The 20028-nt window shown below is 33.0% G+C and overlaps 1 protein-coding gene across 1 annotated transcript; it reads left to right on the top strand.

Moving 5' to 3' along the window:
- Positions 1 to 159: 159 nt before the first annotated feature.
- On the top strand, positions 160 to 9606 carry LOC113864922 (protein RFT1 homolog). The gene is made up of 15 exons (XM_027499160.1): positions 160 to 631; positions 835 to 914; positions 1191 to 1285; positions 2235 to 2395; positions 2579 to 2730; positions 3612 to 3730; positions 4391 to 4554; positions 4683 to 4757; positions 5265 to 5336; positions 6431 to 6568; positions 7170 to 7325; positions 8674 to 8726; positions 8806 to 8984; positions 9098 to 9185; positions 9262 to 9606. The coding sequence occupies exons 1-14, from the start codon at positions 577 to 579 to the stop codon at positions 9156 to 9158; spliced, it is 1560 nt and encodes a 519-aa protein (XP_027354961.1). The 5' UTR covers positions 160 to 576; the 3' UTR covers positions 9159 to 9185; positions 9262 to 9606.
- Positions 9607 to 20028: the final 10422 nt, after the last annotated feature.

Here is a 20028-nt window from a genome sequence, read left to right as displayed (position 1 = left end):
AATCTAATACGTCTTTATTGTTCTATTAAAATTTTTGGTACCATCAATATCTTAATTATTACACATCATTACCAAAACTTAAGTCTTAAATTTGAAAAAGAAAACTAAAAAAAATATAAAATTAAAATCTCAATCGATATCAATCCACTCACGGTGTCTTTCTAACTTCAACAAACATCGTGCATCCGACTATATATGAGGCCGTTTGAAGAAATATTTCAAAACCTTGAGGAGTTTATATAATTCCTTTAATTTTAATCCAGAATCAAATGCTTCCGACTTCCGGAATCCTATATATTCGCGCCCTCGCCCTCGCTGCAATTTGACGGAGTCGGTTCTCCAACCTCCGCCGTCCGGCGAACGAACTATCACCGTCGGAAAGCAAACCGAAGCAGCTAGATATTTGACCTTGTTACGTTCAGTTTCTCTCTGAGGCCGGTGCCGGAAGCCGTATACAAATACATTGCCAAATCTCAATTATAACGTATCTGAGTAATTGATCGAAGAATCGCTTTCTTTTCCGCAGTTTGCAATAGATAACTTAAAAGACCCATCCGTACTTCATTTCCAGTTGCAATGTCGAAGGATAAAGACGCTACCAATCTGTCACGCACCTTCAAATATCTATTAGGTCAGCATATCATTTTCAGGTTTTTTAGAGCAAATAAAATTATCTTACTAGTTTACATTTAAAATATGTTAGAAATGTGATTAAAAAATCAGTTATGCTGGCCTTGAATTGAAGTTTATTTATTTTGTATTATCACTATGAAAGCTTTGTATCCTGCAATTTGAGTTATCTGATTTGATATTTCCCCTTTCCTTTGAATCCAGCTACTCAGTTCTTGTCAAGAGGAATCCCATTTATATTCAATACATGGATTGTAAGGCATCTTACAGAAGAGGACTATGCGGTAACTGTTTTTTCCAAACTCTGAATAATTGCTATCGCCGTTTCTATCTTGTGTGTGCATAATTGTAACTTCAAACTTAAAAGCTGTGTTTTTCACTTGTGCTGTCATTGTCATGTACTTGGAATTGATTTACATTTTTGTCTCCTGCATTATTTCTACATTTCTTTATTTGGCTTTCATTTTTGGCATATGTTTGTGGTTTTTTGTCATTCTAAGTTGCATAATAAGCTTTATGATAAAATTGATATACCATCATGTCATCTTTCTTTAATGCAGCTGTATGCAGTGCAGTTTCATCTGTTTGTCACATGTGTTTTATTTCTTAGCCGGGAGGGCTTTCGACGAGCATGCTTGCGGATGGACATGAAATGGTGATCCCTTATGCTTTGCTAATTCTATTATGTAATGTATATGTTTAATAATTTTTTATCTGCATTTCTTGTCAGGTGTTAGGATATAAAAGTCAGTCAGTCCATTAGTTAGACTTGTTAATTTTGGTTAGATAAAAGGGGAAATCAAATTGGGGAGAGGGCATTTGGCATAGTTGACAAGTTTGTGAGTGAAAGGAGAGATCCTTTGTGAAGGGGAAACCCTTGGGGAGCATTCTGCTCTATATATTCTGTTCTATGTTTCAATAATACAGTTCTACTCTGCTCTTTTGATTCTTTCTATCTTGTTTCCATCTTAATTCTCAGAGTTCCTATCATTGAGTTAGTTTGGTTTAATTTAGTTTCCTTGCTCAACTCCTCCTCAGTGATTGGGATTCTTCCATGCTTGGTGATGAGGGGTTTATTAGTTCTTTTAATTCCCTTTGATTGTGCTTGTATGGTGTATGTTTATGGGCTACTTATTTCCAACATGCTTCAAAAGAATATGAATTTTGTGTTAGGTTTAAAGCTATGGCATCATAGGTGAGTGCTGATTGTTTTAAGATGCTTTGGATAAACTGTGTTACTGTCCAGATATAGTGCATGTTCAAAAAACTCCATTTCCCCTTTTTTGATGTTTTTGAAAAATGAACTTCATTAATTTTTTCAAAATATCTCTTTTCCTGGATAATATTTGTCCATCCATACTTTTTATTTTTCTTGAATTATATAAAAGAATCTGTTTTCAGTTTGGTTGAAAAAGCTAGTAAAATGTTGAATTGAGTCTCCTAATTCTTTGGTAGTTCATAATATTATTCATTTTAAAAATATTGTAACTTAAATAATGTGAATCAAGGATTTATATCTTTTATTAATTTATTTTTATAATTCTATTTTCCTATACTCTTGAGTGAGCTCCATTTGTAATATATATATTTTTTATTTAACGTAGTGATGGCAATTCAGAGAAAGAAGATGTAGTGAAGCTAATGAAAGTAGTGTGGATGAGTCTCCCACTTGGAATATTTATTACAATTGTAGCTTGCCTTTTTATCTTCTGGTGGCAAGAAATAAGCTATTTTAGTCCAATTGGGAAAGCTTTCTTGATCAATGGTAATCTAATATAGCCTTTTGTCATCTATATACTTGTTTTTTGTTCATGGGTTATCAATGGTATTTTCCATAATCTTATCTCCCTTCAAAACATATGGAACCAAACATCCTTGAGCAACTCTTCAAAACATCACTTGACATAATTTTTAAAATTTTATCAATGAAGTTCAATTGTTATGCCAGGTGTTGCATGCATTTTGGAGCTCTTGGCTGAGCCTTTGTATATTCTTTCACAGAACTTGGTCTTGCTTGAATTACGGCTGATGGTTGAGACAGTAGCTACTTTTTTACGGTGCTTGACAATTTATTTCTTGATTGTCAAGCAAACTGGAATTGTAAGATGGCCAATGATTTTGATCTTTACTTTCCTTATCGTTAAGCAGAAAGAATGGTTTTTCTATTATTCTTGTAACATGCTAATGACAGGTTGATTCTTGAATTGATTTCTATTTTGCTAGTTACTGTTGTCTGAGCAAATTGTGTTGATTGTGTTTTTTTTCCCTACTAACATTTTTCAGAAATATTAGAACACTGGATCATCAGACCAAGTATTGTATTCTTCTTGCTAACTACATTCTTGATGAATTGAAGGCCATTCAGATGACCAACAGCAATCACAGAAAGTAAAAGTGTAAAAGTCATAGAAAATCAAGAAAATGACTAAAATAAAAATATAAATCAATGTGGAAATAAACATATTCTTCATTTCTAAAATTTCTAATGTTAGGGCTATTTTAAAGTTTAAAATTTGAATCTTTGCTGATGATATTAATGTGATAAAAATAGTTTTTTTTTTTTTTTTTTTTTTTTTAAATATTGAAGTTGTTGAAACCCTAGAATTGATGCTCTTTCTCTGTTTATTGTCAAAATGCCCAAGCAAAAGATACAAATGAACTTTCAAGTGCTTCACTCTGGTATAATGGATGGTATGCTGTAGTGTGGCTTGTTTCAACCTATTTATTTCATTAATTTTAGGAAGTTTGCCACATTATTTCACAAGTTTGAAGAACTTATTTGTGCAAAGTGCATTGAATTTTAATGTTCTTACTACCTAGATGCTTGACAATAGAGTTTGATGGACTGAAATGAAGATGCTGTCATGGATCAACTCTCCTATAAACATCAGCTATTGGGTGGAGATCCAGAAATGTTTTATATCTCAAACAGATGTCTCCATGTAAATGCAGCTGATTCAGAGTTTAATGATCATTTTCAGGAAAAACCAATCATATTTGCATTGTCACAGTCTGCATATGGAGCCTGCTTATTTCTTGGTTACTGGAGCTATCTTGTTCTTTTCCAAAAGTTTAGGCGTTCTTACCTTTTCCCCTTCAGGTATAGTTATTTTATTTTTTGTCAAAAATATCTCGACATGGTTGGAACCTGTTACTTTTATCATTTTCTCTTTGAAAAGAAGATAAAGAAAAATTAAAAATACTGACTGTCCATGAATCTAAAACTATATAGTGTCACTTAATGGAAAAGATTGCGGATCTTAAGAATTATACTGCCATTACTCTAGTTATCTTCATGGGAATTAATTTTCTGCTCAAAGCAGTGTTCTGACAGGCTTGCTTAGATTTAGAAATATGATTGGTTTGATCTTCTGAGATCATTGTGGAGGGATCATGTTTGCTTGATTCTACCCCTTGTACTATTTATTGATCATAGAGAATTTCTTTGCATTTCTCCTGTGGATGCGTTGCCTCTAGTTTGCTTTAGGTTGGACCATGTTCATTATCATGTCTATTTCTCTTGTCATTTTCTGCTGAGCACTTGGTTAAAACATTGCCTCTATTTTGTTGTGGCAAAGATAATGCTCTTCTTTAACAGATCTTGTTTTGTTTTACACATTAAGATCCTAGGATTTCTCTTAATGTAATACATGATATATTAAGTACGCTTTGCAAGAAAAGCGGAAACTGGATAACATTCATTTGTTCTCTGCTTGTTTATATCACTGATGTATGATTTATATGTAACAAATTTTTGCAGACAAGGAAAAGTGTTTGATTTTGACCAGCAGCTGTCCAAGATGTGTATACTGTTTACCTTTCAATCCTTTCGAAAGTTAATCCTTCAGGAAGGAGAAAAGATAGTACTTGTATGGATGGATACACCATATAATCAAGCTGTATATGGCCTTGTGGACAAATTAGGTTGGTATTTGCTTTGGATAATTTGTGGTAGAAAGCTTAATTATTATATTTTAAATTTGATTGCATTAAGAGCGTTTCTTATTTTTATTAAGAAACATGATAAATGTTTTTGTCTCCCCATCTTTCAGGTAGCTTAGTGGTGAGACTTGTCTTTTTACCTTTTGAAGAAAGTTCATATGCAACATTTGCAAGGTCTGCTTCAGGTTCTATTTCTCTCTTCTTTGCTTGATGTTTGGACCAGAAAACCCTAATTTCTAGTATTTTTTAACTATTATTTGCTTCTACTTTACTTTTTCTTCTCTATATTTAATGTTGCTTTTGGCATGCAGTTCTTCATTTGTCTCTCATTTCTCTCTATTTCATTTACTTGGTTGTTGTGTTTGCAATTCAAAATTTATTAATGAAACAATAAAGTGGACAGGGTTCAGTAAATGCTAATATTATATAGCTTATATTACATTATGGGAAATATAGTTACTTCCATACGTATGACATTCTTTATATCACAGGCATTAAGGTCACAGTCATGATTTCGTGACTATGTTAAGAATATTTTATCTAGACATTTTTTAACTCTCTGTTCTAATTATACTATGTTGAGCGCCTGTCATATTTAATCATGAAGTTTACTATTTTTGGTTGAGCATACAGCCATCGTAAAATTGTTTTCAATTTCACAGACTGAAATATGTTTTGGTCATTCCTGGCAGGACAAAATTCAGAAAAAATCAGGAAACTAGGGAAGTGCTTGACAGAGTCCCTGAAATTAGTTTTGTTGATAGGTATATCATTTAATTTAATTTCATACTTTGTCGTGGATACATATTTCTTCATTTTCCTATTATTCAGTCACAATTACAAGATGTTATTTCTGGTCCTTAGTTGAAGAAAGATGCAAATTTATGTGTATCTTACTATGTATGTTCAGTGGTTTTACAAAGATGTCTTAAGTCAAAAGCGTTTAAAAGAAAATAAGATATTTTGATTTTGAGTCTTCCTCAGAATAGTTGACTTGAATTGTATCTCGACAATATAAATTACTGTATAACCCATATGAGATGCTATGTTGCCTAATATTCAGTTTGCTTCATAATGCTGTATTGAAACTATTCTTTTCTCTTCTGTTGAAATAGGAAAACTTAAGCCTATGTATTTCTATTTTTCCTTTTCTGAATTTCTTTTGTGAGAAGAAAAAAGAATGACAGAGAAAGTTTGAATCTAACAATTTATAAGACTATTACCCTTTCCCTTGGTGGCACCTATTGTAGAAAAAATGGTAGAATCACACATTTAGGCATGTGCCTGAGGACAAAGAGTAGATCAGATAGAGGGGTCTATCACTAGAGGTAGATCTGTAGGAGACCAAGAAAAACTATAGGTGAAACCGTTATGATTTAAGATTTAAGGATTTAGATGTCAATGGTTGTCTATGAACATGATTCACAATAGAAGATTATCGTTTTGTTTGATCCATGTACCAACCTTATGATTCTTTTTGTTGACCCTTCCCCTTGGAAAAATAAACAGGAAATAAAAGAAGGATATAACTACTATACGAATGATTTTTTTCCAGCTTGACCTCAGTTACTTAGGGCCAATACTGCATGCCATAATGAAAGGCCTTTTTATGAGAAACTGAAGAAAATGTGGTCTGCTTGGCCAAAGATATTTGTGGACATATAATTGATACAGACAATAATATTTAACGATCCCTTATGAGGATGCTTATTATGCAGTTGTATAGAGTTGTGGCTATAAAAGTTGTGTAAATAGCTTTATCTTTTTCCTCCTGAGAAGAGATTTGGATTTGTTTTGCCTTAAATTGCATATTTTATTGTTCCTTTTGTGGTATCATATCCTGCTACATGTTTTGCAGGCCTTGTTTTTATGGCATTTGGTCCAAGTTATTCTTATTCTCTCATTAGATTGCTGTATGGTGAAAAATGGAGTGATGGAGAAGCATCAATTGCCCTCCGCTATTATTGCTTTTATGTCATTGTTTTGGCTATGAATGGTAATTCACCTTTTCTCTTCTTGCTCATTTTTAATTCCTTAAGTACACTGATTGTTTGCAGGTTATGACTTATGACCATAACATCTCACGTTTATTATTCTTCATATAATATTTTTTTTTCTTTAGGCACATTGGCTCATGGGGCTCTATTTTCTGAATGTAGTAGGAATTAGTAAATGAAATACCAGATTTATTAGCTAAGTAATACCAGAAGACTAGGTGTTAAAAATGTGAGCATTATTAAGCTTGTACCATCTATCTATCATTAACAATGAATGGCCAACAGAGTTAGGGGCACTGTATATATACAATTATACATTCACTTGGTTGTGGGTGGAGTAAACTGAGAAACCTACTTGTATGTGTTATACACTTGAAAGAAGACCATTACTGATTAGACAACAAAATGCATGTAGTTAGTCAATTCGAAACATTGCTGCTTGTAGATGTGATTTAATTGAATTCCTAATACATGCTGATATATTGGCAAAGTTTGCTATGAGCCATTAGAGTCACATATTTTCTTTGTTTATGACTAGTAGCCACCCGAAGAATGGAATTTTTCATTCTCACAATTATAATGTTTCTTCCCCTTCTTCAGGAACCTCTGAAGCCTTTATGCATGCAGTTGCAACAGAGAGCCAACTCAAGCGTTCAAATGATTCACTACTTGTATTCTCATTGATCTATATAGTTTTGAATGTCCTTCTAATAAGGTTAGCTGGGGCAGTTGGCTTGATTATGGCAAATTCTATTAGTATCCTTTCTACCCCTTAGAGTAGTTTCATTCATGCTATTTCACATTTTGATTTTTTCCTTATGAAAAGCCATGAATTTCAAACATTTCAATTATTATAATCGACCAAATGAAGCAACAAGTCTTAAAGCACTAGGTGAGGTTGGCTCCATTAATGACTCTTGCTTGTGATGTGAGCTCTGCTTTAACTAACCAAAAAGTAAATCAAGCACCAAGTCATGTGTCATTACAAAGCTCACATCATATGCAAAAGGGTCTGTTTGGAATAGTTTATGGATCACTCATTGGAAACATCTTGGTATATCCTGAGAAGTTTTTTAAAATAAAGCAATGAAGTTTCCAGGTTGGAAACAGCAATGAAGTTTCATTGCTGAATTTATGGATAACTTCATTGGAAACATCTTATTTTTGGAATAGTTTCCAGGTTTAAAACTATACCAAGATGTTTCCAGGTTATCCTGAGAAGTTTCATTGCTGAATTTATGGTAAAAGTCATCATTTAAAACAGTTTATTAAATAAGCTGTGTATCCAAACGTATCTTAAATGTGAAAGAGATAATGAGGGGAATATATAAAGGAAGGCTCTTGATCACCAAAAAGAAAAAATTAAAAAAATTAAAAAATTAAAAAAAATTGAAGGAGAATCAAATAAAGGAATTATTCTATCCCTTGTTAGTTGTGTGTTTTACTACCATAATTATTATTTTAAAATATGTGTGAACATGCTGAATTGAATTCCTTTTATCTTTTTCAAATTTTGCATCTACATGCAGCTTGATAGTAAATAAAACTTGATCACCATTTCCCTTCATATATACCAAAAACATAAAGGAACAAAAAAAAAGAACCAGCATTGTGGGGATTTTGTACCTGTGATGAGCAAATGACTAGGAATATGTGTATTCTGTTATTAGCACTGGCTTTCCAGCTCTTGCTTATGGTCATTGAGAACTAACTTCTGTGCCTAGTTAAAGAGAAAAATTCCCATTACCACATATTTGTATGATCTCTACATTCGGTAATGGAGACATCGGCACATTAAATCAAATGGCTGCTAATTGCATTCTCCTCTCGATGATATATATTTTGCCTGAACAATTCAGATTAACGGCATATTACACCTAAACTTGTAACCCAGATACTTCATTATAAGCAGGCAAAATCTAATGTCATTATTAGTTCAAGAATTATTGACATACCAATAAGACACTAAAATTTCTACAGATGTTCCCTATGTTAATCCAAGATTTTTTTGTGTTCCCTAGTAGTTCAACCTCTGATTTCCATAGTTAATTTGCATTATTTATCGAGATGAAAAACTTTCTTTGGTTACTTGACTCAACTAAAGATATGACCTTGAGGATTTTATACTCTGCTGTATTCATAAAGAATTACTTCCAGGTATGGCTATTGGCTTTGTTTGGACTGACTAAAATTTGGCACTAATTCTGACCCCAGTTTTCATACTTTTTGTCCACAGGGATCTTCCTCATTTTCTTTCAGCGGATGCTTGCCTTCAGGATGGATTTTTGTGTTACTTTCAGGTGTAATCACTCTCATTTCTGAGAATGTGTTTTTGGACCGAGATGATTTCTGGCCAACATTTACAATCCATCTCTTCATTGGGCTGGGTTGCTTCTGTGTCTCATCATATGCAATGTACATTCTTATTTCCTGTATTTATTTAGAGTTTTAAGATCTTGTGCTGAATGCAGTTGTTTTTTCTTGTTTCCTTTTTTCAGTTAATTTATCTTTTTTCTATTGTCTTTTAGCTATTGCCGGGAAAAAACTTTCATCCGAAGAATTATTCGCTTTAATGATCACTCAGACTGAAGAGTTCTTCTGCAAATTAACTTTGAGGTGAGTTTTGTTTTTTTGAAACAGCCAATTTCTTGCGATTTATCCTTGGACATGATAAATAGCAATTTTTGCGCAGTTAGTTGAAGATGGTGGATTACCAGCTAGTTTCTCTAGGTTATCCTAAGCAGCAGAATAGGCATAAACTCACTGGCCCAAATTTTGGTACATATATAATACTACTGCAGCCATGTTTTTCTTTAATTAAATTATTGACTTAGTGAATACAAAATGACAATGTGTTCTTTATGGTTTCTGCTGTTCTCATTTATTTAAATTCTTGGCGAAGTTAAGGAGCGTGTATGGTATCCCGTATACATATCAAATCTGAATATGACATGTATAAGGTTGGAAAAATGGTGTTTTCTATTGTTCCTTTGGTGACCTTTATACTTCCAGGAATGGTTAGAATTTCATCTTCTTGCGTGGGAAATATTAATATTTGTATTGCATTTTACTAGAAAAAGAAAATCGGCATGTACGTTTCATTCTTGTGGTCATAATGTTTAAAGTTGGAAAGGTCATTGGATTTTCCTCGTTGCTTTCTGTATTAATAGGGACTCGGCCTAATTGCATGTTCATTTTGATTTCATTGGTTAAAAATATTAATAATCTCTTTTCAAGGACAAGTATCAAAAGCATATTTCTGAGATATCATGGCGCTATAGTCAAGCATTTAGGACTTTCAACATGTAAATTACTTGTCAAACACTATTTGATTACAACACCAGCATCAAAGGTCTCTGTCTATGTACGATCTCCACAGCTTCAAGTATGGAACATTCCAGAAAATGGGATATCCATTTTTTGAAAGTTTTATCAACTTGAAGATGTCAGTTGTTTGTGCTTATTGAAGATACTTGGGAGTGAAAAGTATACTAAACACCTCTTTAATAACAAGAGATTGTTGTATCAGAAAATTCCAAGGGCACTACTGTTTATTTATTTTAAATGCTTTTGATTTTGGAAATTCAACAGATGATAAAGATAATGAAGACAGGTGGAAAAGTGTCCTAAAAAAACAAGGACGAGCGGTGGAAAAATAAAAAAAAGGAAATATATGGAATGATGATAAAAGTGCATCTTAAGAAACTAATGCGTCAGTACAAATTAGCATATATTGTCTCCGAGTATAACATTGGAGAAGATTGCTTAGACTCTTAGCCGTAAGTTCGACATAATGCGATTTGACGTAATGGCAGTTGTATGAATAAGCTAAATTGAAATAATATAAGAAACTTACTGTGTCACTGTGTTACTATTAAAATTGTAAAGCAATGGCTTGATTCACAAATACAAAAGATAAAATAAGTCAAACATGGCTGCAGAGGTGGCTTTCTTTTCTATTCACAAATGAAATTTCTAGGCATAATATTTATGAAAATTAAAAGTTATTAATTCCTCATTTCATAATCGAAAATTTTGAAAAAAAAATTATGGGACAATGTTTTAAATTTATGAGCATAGGTGTCTGTCAGTGAGTCTGTCATATGGTTGAGGGAGAAATGTCAAAAGTCAAAACCAATCCACAAAAAGCAAAACAGTGATGAAGGAAATGGCCAGAAAGAAACAAAGGTGATGATTCATAGGACACCCACTGCCACGGGTATGTTGGTTGGCCTCCAATGTCACTAGAAATGATCAACAATCGTAATTATAATCTTTGAAAGCTTAGAAAAAAGTAGAAAGAGCAGATGAAGCATATGATTAAAAATGCAGACTAGAATTTTAGACGAGTATCCAACTAAGAAAATGAGTATAAAGTGAGTTCCATCTTCTAAAACAAAATGATGTCATTTTTTGAGTTTTGCTTAAGAGGTTGGATTCTTTGATGGACTTCACTACAGTTTGGTCTTTTGCTTTATATTGCAGCATTGCATGGCTGCCTCTGACACATGTTCAGGGAAGATTGAAACACCAAGATTGAAATCAAAAAGAGAAAAAGATAAGTAAACTTTTGGTGCCAATTGTTCAACTTTTTTGTGATATTATGTTTTAGAAAATATGCTTATAAATAAATTTATGTTATTAATTAAGAAAGTGTGGCTTGGGCGGTGAAGTCAAGCCTTGTCAATTCTCAAAGATATAGCAATTTATATTATAGTCTTAATAGGGTCACTTGAACTCAGTTGCAATCTGAATCTCCGTGAAGGGGTGATTCATTTCCCCTTCTCCCTCACAATTTTTGCATTTTAATATCTATTATCAATCCAAATTTTGCGCAGATGCATTGGGATTTAGATCAAGGTTGAGTGTCATGCATGCACAAGAGCCAAGTCCTAGTGTTAATAAGCAGCTGAAGTTAAGGAAGAATTCGTTATGTTATTTAAAAAGGAATAATATATATAACCAATGGCCTACAAACTCTGGCCTCGCATAGACATTATTGACCAAATATATCAACATGAAAAGGAAAGTTGAAAATATGACATAAATTTTTTAACTTCATTGAGAGATTGAGGGCAATTTCCCAAATCTCTCCCTCCCCCCCCCCCCCCCCCCTAGATAGAAAAACTCTTGCTCCATTACCATTATGCTTTGTCTCATTACTTTAGAAGCTCTAAATCATTTGCCTGTCTATTCATCTCTTCTCATTCTCGCAAATAACTGGCGGTGCTCTCTGATCATATCTTGTGTTAAAGCATCTTTTTTGCAACAAACACCGTATGAATATGATAAAACATGACATGTAATGATTATATATGGGACCCTACACTCTTAAGTTCTCTTCATAACTTGCTTTAGTTAAATTCACCCAAGGCCCTCATAAAGCCTCACCAACAACCAAAGCAAAGGGTTTAAATTCCTCATCACTATGAGTTCTTGATCACATGGATCTATCATCTATCTCTCTTAATTATCATCTTAACTTTTTCTAATGCTTCAAGAAAAGTTTGGTTTATTTTTACGTGATATACAACAAATATCTCGCCTAATAGCAAATTAAATCTGACTTTTTTGTAATTTCCTTTTACTTTGTTTTCTTCTATTAGTTAGGGAGAGTTCCACTATTTAATTATAAAAAATTAATATTGTGTATGATATTAAATATTTTCTTTTATACACACACATTTTAAAATACAATCTAAAATAAAAAGGGACAACTTTTTTAGTTGTTACAATTTTGTGTTCACAAAACATTTCTATTTAAGTTGAATGTCGTTAATTTCTATCCCTTTCAATGTGATCCTTACTTTTGTTTCTCTTATTTTCATTTTTATTTGCTTTCGTGGAGGGTTGGTGGTGGGCCTGGTAGATAAGGAAGTTCATAGGCATGGCTGTGAGTCTATCATTCATTTTTCATGCTAATCTAAATTTTCTTCTGTTTAATAATCCCACATGTGCTTTTATTTGTATACTCTTCGATAAGTCACTAAATAGTAAATAATATCGAATATAAAAAAAAATAGTATATAACAACTTCTGAGCAAAAGAGTTATATCGTTTTGAATTTTATTTGGGCTTGTTTAAATTTAAATTATATGTATTTGATCCATAGTTGTAGCTATTATTGTTCTTTATCTTTTTTTTATGAGACCTTCTGCGTAAGTTCTAAATTGCCTTTGAAAATAGATTAAATCAAACACTGATCACTCTTAAGTGAAAAGACTAGAACTCTTAAAGGGTGTGTCCTAAAAGACATAGTTGAACTACTGATATTCCAAAATAAGGTACATGTTTCAAATGGTTGCAGCCTGGGAGGATAACAGCTCCCCTATTAGTTAATAGCCAAAATTCTAATAAACAAACTTTCTTAACACCACACAAAGGATTGGATTTGACGAGGAATTAAGATAAATGATATGATATATAATCTATTAGTCACACAATATAGTGTATAATAACATTTATTTACAGCTTTGGTCATTCACAAGTAAAATTCCTTAGAGACGGTAAATGGGTGGATATATTGGAACAGTTAAGAATGCCCAGAGAAACTAAATTTTGGCATAATTAATAATATAATGGTAGTAACTAAGTTGTGCATGATTGAATTTGACGAGTGTAACGCACTTTCCAAAAGGGGTATTAACAGTAACATTAAGTTAAATTAAGTCTGATCATTCTTGACTTAGAGGAAAGGCGTCACATGCTCTCACTTCACTCTTCTTCAAACCCTCATTATTCTGTTCTCCACTTTGATTAGAAATTGTTGTAATTATAATTATAAATGCAAACTAAAAACAGACTGAGACAAGCACAAGATAGAAAGAGAAGGGTGAAAAACTGTTAAGTCAAAGACTAATATTAAGGAGTGCAAAGCAAGGACACTGTTATTCTCTGCAAAAAGAATGTAAATGGGACTGTGAATGGACCCCAAACCCACTTTTGCCACCCACCTCATCTCCCTCTCAAGTATAGGTTTCAAACTTTTTCATCATTCCTTTGTGGGCCTCTCTCATTTTCTCTATTCATTTTATGTATCTATTCCCATAACAGTCTTCGTTTTGTACATATCTCTCTCTGCATGCTGTCTTGTCCTTTTACAGCTTTGGGCCTTCTTTGTTGGCTCTCATATCATACCCTTTATTTTCTTTCCTTTCCTCTATGCCCTTAGAGGAGAGGTTGATGCAAAAGAAAAAGGAAAGTGTTACTAACCATAAGGCCATAACTGTTAATTAATATTATAACATTGTCATGTCTTGTGGTTCTTGGGTCTCTATTTTTCCGAGGACACATGCTGCCCCATGCCACATTCTAGACATTCACTAGCACCACCGTAGCACCTTTTTTTCTTCTCTTTCTTTTCCCATTTTTTACGCATAGGAACTTCCATGATTCTCTCTGGATTGCATTCAATACTCTAATTAGATTAATGGTTTTTCTGTTCTTAATTGTGCCTCTGAGACAGGGGAAAAATACTAGTTTCGTTTATTATAGATTGTATTTATGTCAAGGTATGGATATCACACTTGTTAGGTAACAAGAATCATAAAATTAAAGACATTTATGACTTATGAGAGACCTCTTAACTCCGAACATAGGATATTTTAATATTTTTGGTTACCATGGTGACCTCTTTTTCACTCCTCATGGCCTCCAAAATTGAGGAAATTCAAAAGCAATGCTATAGCATAGGAAACCATATAGAAACTTGGCTACATATAGACAAGTAATTGTCTGCTGATAATTAAGGTCTCGTTTTCAGATGCTAACTTTCTTGAGAAATAAAAACACTAACTTCTATAAGCATATATCACACACACTAATACAAAGTAGAATAATTAAGTTTGTAATTATCTGTTTCTAATTTATTTTTTTTATTTTTTACTTGAACCCCTACCCACTAACCAACTAGATATTTATAAATGAAAAAAAAAAAAGGGCCCTAGGACGAGTTTATTTTATTTTGTCTAAATCACTCACCCTTCACAAGAGACATTTATGTTCAAATTAAGAACATTCACAATATGATAAAATTAACTCTTTTAATAAATTTTTGTTTCATATACAAGATTTAAACTCAAAATTTTACTTTAAAAAATTGTGTACCACTTAAATTGATCACTCGACAACTTCATGCATAATATATATTTGTAACTTTTGTTTAGCTTATGAAGAGGGTCTAAAAATTGTCAGCACGTTGTACAACCCAATACTCTCAATTGAGTCTTTGAATTGTCATTTTATTTTTATTTTTGAATCAACAAACAAAAATAATATAAACTATCTTTAAAAGGGTGTTTAATTTGATAGACTACAGTCTTAACCCACCTCTAAAATATACTTAAATAAGTTGGATTTCTATGTTAGGAAATGCAACATTTTCGACATTCTTATTCATTCTCATGCATATATTGTGAACTATCAATTAAATACTAAACATCAAACTATTTGATATTAAAATATCTTACTAGAATGAGATATGTTATGGAAAGTAAACGTCAGCTACTTGATTATTAATCATATAGAGCAGCACGAAACTAGGGAAGTCACGTCATAAAGTCTCCAATAGCAGAAAGAGACGCATGATCAAATTCACATAGTCTTTTATGCCTTCATTCAAAATGACAAACTTTCCGGTGGTGTCAGGACTGTAAATATTGTTGCAGTTTCCACTCATAACACATAAGCGGCTACAACCATAACCAACCACATAAAACTACATTTTTATATGTGGTTACAAAGAGTAGAGACAAAAATTAAATTGTTAGTGAGGTGAAGAAGAAAGCTATGAGGGTTAAGAGTTGAAGAAATTGAGAGGGAATCACGCGTGGGGTGGGGAAAGGGTGGCTATCATGGCACATGAGACAATCAAAATGGTAGGGTCATGAACACTAGTCATGCGAGCAAGCCTCATTGATGGATCATGCTCACTCCTACTCATACCCTTTGCATCACTCAGCAGTAATCACTAATCAGAATAGCACAATAGCCTCAACGCCATTGGCATTGAGTGTGTTACCAGTGCCTATTTGTCCCCTCATGCCATGCCAATTCCAAACCATACCATAGAAAAATGCATTTTGCGTCACTCCTCTTGACCCTTTATCTTAAATTGTTTAATTATTACCAATCATGCAGTTCTGTAAAATTTGAAGTTTTCATGAGAATAAAGAAAATGAAGAATTGTGATTCACAAGGGACCATTGTGCTTTATAATTGTAAAATCTCCCTTGCTTGCTACCTGTTTGTTATCTGCTGAGTCTGCTCCATATTCACTTTATTTTGGTCCATTTCAGTGATGTCCTGAATCATGTTATTTGAGAGGATATTCAGCATGCTGATTCAGTTCCTAAAATGGAGGCAGAATCAAACTTAACCCATATTGAATCGTTAAATTTGTCTCCAAAGTTGTTTTAATTTTATTTCTGTTTAAATAAATGCATTTTGCAACAAAATGATACATTTTGAATTAAGCTCATAATCATTTCTCATCAATTATAATTTTAAAAAGAGAATATAATAATAATCTCGCTGCTAATCATTGCTTACATTTTATGATAAAAGAAAAATATAATTCCCCAAGTTTTGACATGCAACGCATTAGATATGCTGCTCTTCTAATAAATTAACAAAAAAAAAGTTACAAAGATGAAAATTAGATTAGATTGTACAGCATCTTAGGGAGAAAGTGTGAAGGGTATAAGGGAGACAAATGAAAGGAGTTGTGGTACCCACAATAGCACTCTCCACCAAACCAATACCCCAATTGGGTCCCAACAACTGCTATAGACTGTGGCGTGGCCTCTGCCTCTGCCAATGTTGTAAGGCCCACTCCACACATCGTAGTTCATAGTCATGTGCCTATCTGAACATCACTTTTGTAATGCCTGTTTTGGTCATTTCATCAAACCTTTGAATGAACTCATTTTTCAAGTTTCAAATTGTCTCAACTCCATACTCCAACATAGCACTAACACTACCTTTGTTTTAAGATTCCTTTCATACGTAGGAAATCAAATGTACTATGTGAATACTTAAGATTCCCTTTATGCCCTCAAGACCGTGACTAACCATACTCTTCGACTACGTACGTTTTCTCCATGCATGACGTCAAACGCTCCTTTTGTGTTTTTTCTTCCAATTTGTCTCTGTTCTATTTTTTAAAAATTCTCCATTATCGTTTTCATTAATATTATGTACGTAGTTAGGAAAAGACACGCATAAACACGTGCTCTATGCTCAGGCTAGGAGCAGTAAATGACGAAAGCTCTTCCATGTAGATTTCTTAAACCATGAAAGTGTCCCTCTCACCATACAAATAGAATATGGTGCTAAATGAAAGAAAAATACAAGTCCCAGATGTAATAAGCATTAAAGCATGGCGTTTAATGCAAAGTGCATGCTATCATTTTATGACTCCAATGTTGCCAGATTTCCAACAGAATAAACGCCTATTAAATATGTCAAATGGGAATGTGAAAGTGGCCCTTTATTCTACCCATTTGGATATTTTTGCAGGTTTTAGGTGAAATTCTTGTTTAAGTATAGCTTTGTCCTTTCAGCTTTAATATATAAAATGTTCTGTTTCTCTAGACAGTAGACAGTGTGGTACATTTTATCTTCATGAGTTACTTCATAATTATAAAAATCTCACGCCTTAAATTATTGTTAATTCAAATGAAAGCATGCAACAGTGCCTCTTGAACATGATCGAGTATCATATAATCGAGAAATTATGATGGGCTTGTTTTTAATGTTAATTTTGCTTTGCTTACATCATTCATTTTATGTTTGCAACATTTGCAAATACGCATACACAAATCCCCTCACAACTAGTACGGCACAATTAGCCTTTTTGGCTTTCTTACGATTATCATTCTTATAATCAGCGTTTATTTGTCCTTTCTGCTACACATATTAAAATGCACATGCCACCTAGCCATACCAGTTGCTATCTCCACCCAAATCCTCACTTCTATGATATTTGAAAGCATGTCATGAACCAGTATTAGTTAATGGGTGTTTGAGTGTAAAACCATTTTTATGCAAAGTAATTTCAAAGAATAAATAAATTAAACATTTTTAAAAAGATAAGAATTGTTTTAGAATACTCATTCAAAAATAATATTGAATATTTAGTAAAATAAATAAAATCAAAACACAAATTTAATTTATATAGTTAATGTTGATTTATGAACTAGCCCTTATACATAAAACAATTATATTTTTATGTTTATACAAGTATAACATTACATTTTGATCTCCTTTATTTTTAATAATATTAATGATCAAGGCGTAAGTTACATAAAAACTAAAGTATAATGAAAAACATATATAAAGATTAAAATATAATGTTTGTAATATATAAAATAGCATGTAAATAGGTATTAATTATAAGAAAAAGAATTTATATTCAACCGCCAAAGCAGAATGTTTAAGTGCATCAATAGCTTGCATGGTTATGAATATAATATATATGGAACCGAGTTAATTAGGACCCGTTCAACGAATTTGTAACAGTGACGATAAAGAAAATGAGACATGCGTTTTAGCGGAAGAAAAAGATGTTGGATGGCAGTATGCACAAGTCTGTAACAGATTGGGGTTGAGGATGATTGTGTTTGAAGCTTTATTCTTATCTTAAGAAATACTTTAATAACGTTTAATGATACAAAGTTGTAATTGCCCATCATAGTATTGCTTTAGTGAAGTCAAACTGTGCCAAAAAAGCGACAAAATTTAAGCATATTCGGTATTTAATATAGTATTAGTTAAGCATCAACAATGAACCCATCATTCTATGACATTCTTTAATGCTTTGAAATTGACAAAACCAGTTTCCTGAATTTCAAACAGCCGCGCCAATTCTGTTCGGAGCACACGCTAGCATTTTTTTTCTCTGTCTTCTATATTCTTTTAGGTCAATGTCATTTCTTAAGAAAATTTTTCTACAAAATCTACATATGGCCAATTTCTCTGACCAATCGGTTTTAATTCTGATGACCATAAATTAATAATATAAAATAGTGTCAAGTCCTTAGAACACATATTTAGGTTCGAAAATAGAAAGAACTGTTGATCTTTAGCTGCTTCTTTTTTTTTTTTCCTATTATACTTTAAACATTTTCAGAGAATATAAATTCACGGCTTTTCTCAGATATATTATCAAACAATAATAAATCATGGCATCAATCTGTAATCGGTGCATAAATTAATAAATTATGGTGGGAAAAAAGTGTTCTATTCTTTCTTCTTTATTCTTAAAGTGGCATATATATATCGTATAAAATAAGGAGTAATGACTTAATACGTACCATACCCGTATTGCATTCTGGGGTGATAAAAATATGATTGCAAATGAAAGAAAGGTGAATTTTGGACAAAGCTAGTATGTAATCCATTCGTTGCTTGCACATTTGCACAAGTTTGTTAAAACCAATTATAAGGACAGAAAAAAAGATTGGGCAATAAGATCATTTTTGTTGCTTATCATTGCTTGGCTGATTCGAGATTTTCATTTGTTTGAGCCGAGAAAGTTAGGTGAGCTTGCTCTCCTTGCGTCCAATACGTCCAAATGAGGGTCTAATGATAATCCAAAATTGGTCCCAAGATCTTGTCATTATAATTTAATGGATGAATGGTTTACATAGATATGCGTATGTGAACTATGCATTCCTTGATTGGGATTTTGCAGACAGGCATATTGGTATTAGCCAATTTAGAATATGTGTGGTCCATACTTGTGTTTTGGACAAGGTTCTCACCTGAATCTCCATGCTGGAGGCAGGGAATATATAAGACAGAACCAAAGCCCTAAAACACCACCCATAGAAAGGGAAAGAAGGGAGGAGGAAAAAAAATAAAGCACAAAATAAAGCCTCCCTCCATGGCCATATATATGCATAAAGAAGAGAAAAATAAAGGAAAAGAAAATGGGTTAATTTAAAATAATGGTTTGGGGGAATATGGTGGGAAATTGAGATGGCTTTCTTGGATCCTGCGAGAGACAGTGTCACTATTGCAAATATAACCCTTATCAAATTGTTAGCCAAAGATAAAGGGGAACAAGGGAATGATGAAAAGTGGGAGCAAAAGAAAAGGCAAAAAAGAATTCAAAGAAAATTAAAAGTATGAGCGGAGATATGAGACAAAGGTAGAATACTTAGTAAGAGAGAGAAAGAAGATTAGACAGAGAACTGTGGTAAGTAGTAGGAGGCGTAGATGGATGGATAGTTGGATGGTATAATAGAAGGTGAAGTAGCAGTTAGTCACTCTCTCTTTCTTTCTCTAATGTCTACCACCAACAAAACCCACTGAAGCAAATTATCATGATGAAACTCCCTCTGCACCCTGCACTCCGAAAAAGCGATTTCCTTCCTCATCAAAACCTTCCTTCCCTTAAATTTACCTCTCTCAACGCCACCCCCTTCTCATCCACAATTCCCACCACCCCAAAACC

This window comes from Abrus precatorius, unplaced genomic scaffold (assembly GCF_003935025.1).
Source record: "Abrus precatorius isolate BTA unplaced genomic scaffold, Abrus_2018 Scaffold4, whole genome shotgun sequence".
Taxonomy (NCBI): Eukaryota; Viridiplantae; Streptophyta; class Magnoliopsida; order Fabales; family Fabaceae; genus Abrus; species Abrus precatorius.
This window is presented reverse-complemented; position numbering and strand designations above follow the sequence as displayed.